At 32.8% G+C, this 6,508-nt stretch overlaps 1 protein-coding gene across 1 annotated transcript; it reads right to left on the minus strand.

Moving 5' to 3' along the window:
- Positions 1 to 266: 266 nt before the first annotated feature.
- LOC105803326 (uncharacterized) lies at positions 267 to 2,013 on the minus strand. Its single transcript, XM_012635450.2, has one exon. The coding sequence runs from the start codon at positions 1,321 to 1,323 to the stop codon at positions 448 to 450; it is 876 nt and encodes a 291-aa protein (XP_012490904.1). The 5' UTR covers positions 1,324 to 2,013; the 3' UTR covers positions 267 to 447.
- Between the last annotated feature and the right edge of the window lie 4,495 nt (positions 2,014 to 6,508).

A 6,508-nucleotide genomic window follows, 5' to 3' on the forward strand; every position in this document is an offset into this window, starting at 1 on the left:
CGCACCAGTTGAGCTCCGCCTCCCTAATAGCCGTCGACTTTCCCCCTCTTTAAAAAAAGCCGAAATAAAGTATGGTATCCATTTCACCATCTTTCTTTGTCAGTCATTAATTGCCCTTTGCCCTGCTTTTTAAACTACACTCTTGCTTTCAACACCTGCCCTTCCCTCCTTTATTTTATTTATTTAGTTTCCATCGTTTCCCAATCGCTTCGTCGCATCCAAACTTGTGTGGCTTTTGAAATCGGCCGATGTTAATCTGTACAAGTGGCGCTCAGATTCTTCTTTTTATCTTCCATTATTTATTTTCAGGTTACAGACTATCACGTGATCAGATTGGCTAATTCTGATGCATATTTGCCGCGTTACACTATTATTTAGTAATAAAATATACATTTTGTTTATTTACATATGATTTTTTTGGAAACACGGTTTTCTCCTCTGACCAAATTATCTCGTACGGACGAACACACTGCCGTTGACGGCGTCCTCGAAGCCAACGTAGCGGCATTGGACGTTGTTGATCGTCGCGGGGCTCAGTGAGCTGTTGTTTGCTTGGATCTGGTTCGTTGTCCGACGGTACGGACCGAACCATTTGTTCTGCATGTAACGGTGTTTTCTCCAAGGTGGGAGGGATAACTGTTTGCTCTTCAACGATCTTTTCGCCGAATCACTCATGACATTGACCATCTTTTTCAATTCCTCGCTTTTCCCCACGAAAACCCTAGGCAAATACTGCAATAGCCTCGAGTAGTCGCTCGTCGGCCTCGCGATCTCGAACTCGGAGGCAAAATCAAGGTCAACGAAGTACCTGGTTTGCCGCGTGGGTGATATCGATTGCACCACGTCGATGAACTCGTAGTTTCCGGCGGTTAGACCACCAGAAGAACCCCACTTGGTCTTGCAGATCGCTGCATTGTAGCCGACCTGGCGAAGATAAGCCATTACTTTACGCCTGAAAATAGCTTTATCCGTCTTGAAAAACGAAAGCATTTCTATTGCATTCAAAACGGTATCCGTGAGCCGATTTAAGTAAGAACCCGTGCTGTTAAGAAAGGATGACTTGATAATGATCTGGAGGGAGTCAGCAGCATCAATGTTGGAGTCGACTAGTTCAGAGTCGGATCGGTAACCGGTTTGTTCAGCAGCACCGTGATCATCTTCCAAGAAACTATGAACGAGTTCCGAGAGGCAGGGAGAGTCGTCATGGGTGGAGTCCGATTGTTCGCTTCCACTGCTGGAGTAGCGGAGGCCGACGAGTTGCGCCTTGACTCTGTCGTCGAGCGGGTCAGTAACTCGTTTGACTCTTGTACCAGAAGTAGCCATTAATGTTTTTGTTTTCCCTGAATGGGCATTTGTGTTAGAAGGGGTTGTTGGATGAGAAGGGAGTAAGGGCAAAGGAACTTTAAGACGAAACCATTTATATATATTAAGTAGGGAAAAAAGGGAATTTAGGGCGGAATATTCCAAGGAAGTGTGTCGCAGTGCAAAGGAGTGAAATGCTTTGGAAGTTGGATGATTGGAGGAGTACAAGTTTAAATTTAAAAAGAAGAAGCAAGGAGATGGGATGTAGCTATAGGCGTGTAAATGGTGTACACGTGGGTGGGAGCATATCCAACCCTACCCAAGGTTTATTCCGGTGATATCATGTACCCACATCATTCCTTATTTATTCATTCCAAAATTATAATTAGATGTAATGTGATAAGAGATTCCATAAAAATAAATAAAAAATGGATGGAGTTAGAAATTTGGGGGTTGAAGAGGAAGTGGTGGCTCTTCATGAAAGGGAAGGGTGAGTGGATGAAGAACTGAATTCAGGACTTGGGTGGTTGGAAGTTGGAATATTGGTGATGAAGGCTGTGTAAAGCCTTTGAGGCAGGATGAGGCTACATTGTCCAACAAAATCATCCTACATCTTACCCCCAAAAAGGAAATGTTAGAAGCCCATCTGAGATTGGGCAGTTTAGTAAGTTATTAAGTAGGCTGCAAACTTCTTAAATTGGGTTAATCATATCCCCCTAAACTCGCTTTAACCAATCTGTTTAATTTAATTTTCCTTGTCAAACGGAAAGCGGACATCTCAGTTGTCTCTCACGCTGCCAACGTGGGAAGTTTTTAAATTTTACTTTATATTGATTTTTTTTTAATTTACAGAAAATATATATAAATAAAAATGGAAAATAATACATTCGAAAAATAAATATGTCAAATTGAAATATTATAAGAGATAGTATTCTTATTTTAATAAAAATTTAAAGTAAATTTCAATTATAAACAAATTTGTTCTTTTAAACTTAATGAATTTTAATTAGAAATTATTTCCGATTTTAAATATAAAGGAAATATTGAATTAAATTATGTATTATATGTTGATTTAGACGTGTACTCAATAATTATATTGTTGTCAATTTTAGGATTTTCTATTTGATTGTGTAACTTATGGGTTTAATATATATTTTGTCTTCAACTATCTAATCCGCATACCACGTAGTTGATATTTAAACTTTCATCATTTTTTTTTGATAATTTGATACATTCAAAATCAATAACACAATAAAATTAAGACACGTGGAATATACTAAAGTAGGAAAACAAAAAAAATCTTATATTAAAAATAAAGTATTTTTATAAAAAATAAAATTAAGACACGTGGAATATGGACATTTGTTGTTGAAGCTAATCTTTTATTTGAAATAAAAAATTTAGAAAGTTTTCTAAAAATATATATACAATGTCATTGTTGATTGGATATAACTACGTTTTTATAAAAAAATTAAAGGTAAACTATAATAATAGTCATTGGACTTATCCAAGGCCACGGTAGCTTGTCCGACCCAATTAGATAAAGATTTTTGTGCTTTGGGCAAGTTCAACTAGACTCGAATTCAACTTAAATAATAATAAATATTTTTTAATTTAAATTCAATTTTAAAATGCAAAAAAAATCAATTTAAAATATATTTTTATTACTTTATTAGTTTTTGAACGATAAAATTAGCTTTTTAAGCGAGCTTGGGCAAGAAATTTTTTTTTTTTGTAATTGCCTCAGCTCAATCCATGAACAATTCTAGTAGTCACCAAACTATTAATATTTTTTTTTGGTTGTCCAACTATGAAAAGTTACAAAATAGTCACTCAACTATTCAATTTTATTTTTTGTCACTAATTAGCTAACGATGTCAAATTTAAAATTGGCATAACAGGAACTTTAACTGTCAACATTTATACATTGTGTTAATTTAGTATTGATTCTAAAAAATCTAATCCTCAGCATTTACATATTGTGTAATTTGGTCTTTTTGTAATTTGTCTTTTTTGTGACCTTTTCACCTAAAAGGTTAAAATAAATAAATTTATCAGCTAAATTTCATTGAAATATACAAAAGAAATAAAAATACTCAAAAATCGAATATAATAATTTTCATCTTTTCTCATTCCTTTAAAATTAACCCTCAATGTCACAAAGGAAAACAAAATTGCCAAAAATGTAAATGTCGAAATTTAAATTTTTGAAATTAAAACTAGATTAACAAGATTTATAAATGTTAAGGATTAAAGTTGGTATTATGTCAATTTTAAATATTGTCACTATTAATCAACCGGTGACCAAAAAATACAAAATTGAAATGATGGGTGAAAAAAATCAATAATAATTAAGTGACTAGTAGATAATTAGATAAATAAAATTGAAAATCCTATGTATTAGCGGTTTAATGTGTGGCACTGGCAGCTGCTGGTTTTGGAGAAGGCACCGTCCAATAATATTTTAATAGAAAGGTATTATTATATCCAAAACAAAGAAGAAAGCACTCAACCAGCAATGCTTCATCACCTTTTAAATAAATAAATAAAAAAACTTTCTCATTATTATAAAAATCCTTTACCCTTTCTTGTGGGGTTATAATTTGAATAAAATGAGATTTTAATTTACTGAACCCGTGTCAAGTAGAAGACAAGAAACAGAAAAACCGGAAAGAGAATATTACTTCTTAATGATCAAGTTTTGTAGAAGAAAAAAGGGTGGTGGTGCTTGCTACCGTAAGCCACCAAGCTGGCCCGCACTGCCTCTGCCTCTGCCTCTGCCTCGAGTAGTTTCCTTAGATTGGGTTTTTATGTTAAAAAGTCTGCTTTAATATATAATTTCAAACTGCTCATTACTGTACTGTTAACCACCTAAACAGATGTCAAATATGAATCACTGATGGGATTGGAATTTAATAAATTGGACCCCCCCCTTTTTTTGTGTAACATTTGATAAAGGTTTTCAGGCACATGCCTTGCACACTACAATCACAACATTTGTTGAAATTTTGTCATCCAATAACAAGTAAAGCTACATAAAGGTCCTTATAGGTTTTGTAAAAATTTAGATGATATTGCATTTTCTTAGTGTAGATCTTTTTAAATCCCATTGTATCTAAAATGTTATAAATTTTAATATCTTATTTTTGTATTTTTAATTAAGAGTTGTCTGTCTAACTTATCATTCTATTTATTTTCAATGGTGTATGTGCCACTTCACATTAATGGATCAACATTTGAAAAAGTTGTATTTCGGCATAAAAAGGGAGGATTGGTGAATGGTAATTATGGTTTTGGAAACGAGTCGCTCCCACATGGGTTGCATTCTAATTAGGTCCTTTTGTATCTATACATTACAGGGTTTAGTGTAGAAATGAATGTGGTTTGAAACTCAAGATTTTGAGCTCTACTTTCACATTTTTGTGCCATTCCTGGATTGCTTCTGAAATTTAAGAGCTTCAAGTCTCCAGCTGGCGAAGAAATTAAAGATTGATAGACGGTGCCAAAACAAGGGGTAACGCAAGCAGTCGTTGTTGACTTGGGACCATAATTCAAACCCATGCATGCACATATATATATGCTTTTAATTGCTTCCATAACTAAAACTTATGTTCAATCTGCCAAGTATGTTTTAATTTCCTCACGTTTATCTTATTTTAATCTTGTAGGACCACGTCTCTTGCATCGCTATTTTTAACTACTTCACTCGTATTTTAATTGATTGCCACTGAGTACCAACATTAATGAAAGCCAAATTTGGATTTACTATTTTCTGTTTGGAGACCACAGTGGGTTTTCTTTAAATGCAAAATTCAATTTTAATCATTTAAATTTTAAAATTGTCCACGAAAAATCAAACTATCACGTTTTTTGCAAATGATATATGATGGTGATGTAATAAACATGAACAAAATGTTCAAAGAAAGACACCTGAAATCAAAGATCTACGCAAATGTGGAATATTTGTGCTTTTGAAAATTGAAATTTTAATTTGGGTAAGAATATTGGCTGATACATGGTTCCCATTGGAAGAATACATTTTTAATAGCAAAGCAAGTTTGTGATTGATGAAACATAATGGTAATTAAATAGAATTTTAGACTATATGTTATCAACACTCAAATTAACATTAACTACTTATCTAAACACTCTAGTTTAGTTTTTGTTTTTCCACTCTTTCTTCTATACCATATCTCTCGTTTTCTGTCAACTATTTTACTTACTTTTTTTTTATATTTTTAATTATATGAGTTGGTACCATCATGTTTTCATCTTTTAAATCTACTAAAACTTCAACTATACTAATTTAATCAAAATCTCGTTATTTTTAATCAATATATTTTCGCTTTTCACTTAGAATGTAATTGATTCTTGATCTGATGCAAACAATTGTACAGGTGAGTTTTACTACTGATAACAATGATTAAATTTTACAAATCTTCTATAATTATCACTTAGGCAATCACATGGTTAAGTTCCATGACCAACAAAAACCTTCATCTCCTGAGACTGTTTGGTTTTAATTTTGTATATAAATGTAAGCAGAGTTTATAAATAACGAAATGCAATATTACTAAAATTCAAATTTTGTAAAAATTGAAAAAGGCTTCTAATTCAATGAATTTGGTTATCAGATTACTAAACACGTGCATGTGAGTAAGCAATCCTCATCCCTAAATAAATAAATGAAATTTTATGTATATGTTATTGGGATTGTGAGTTTTGGCTTGAAGACTGAATTCAAGATCAATGTTTTAATTTTTTTTAAAAACAAAAAACAAAGCTTGCACCCAGTGAGAATAGTAGGTTAAAGGAAACCAAAAAGAAAGACACTTGGACCAAATGAAAAAGAAATTAAAAAAAAAGGGGGAAGCCAGTTATTAAATGGTTTCATTATGAAATAAGATTCTTAAAATCAGCTGTCCAAACTGCCACCGCAATTGCAGCTACTGATTTGGGAGTAGTCCCAAACGAACCAAGACCAAAATATAGCAGATAAGGAAAAGCCAAAAGACCCTCTCTCTAACACTCGTTTAAGGATGGATTAATTTACCGAGACTTTAAATAAAATTATTAAATTTAAAATATAGGTGAAGCTTAAGCTTCAACATTCAATGTCTGAATCCTATTCAATCAAACCTCCTACAATATTGTAAGATACATATAATATAATATTATAATGTAAATAGTACAAATATGTATGTTT

The sequence above is a fragment of the Gossypium raimondii genome, chromosome 11, assembly GCF_025698545.1.
Source record: "Gossypium raimondii isolate GPD5lz chromosome 11, ASM2569854v1, whole genome shotgun sequence".
In the NCBI taxonomy this organism is placed as follows: Eukaryota; Viridiplantae; Streptophyta; class Magnoliopsida; order Malvales; family Malvaceae; genus Gossypium; species Gossypium raimondii.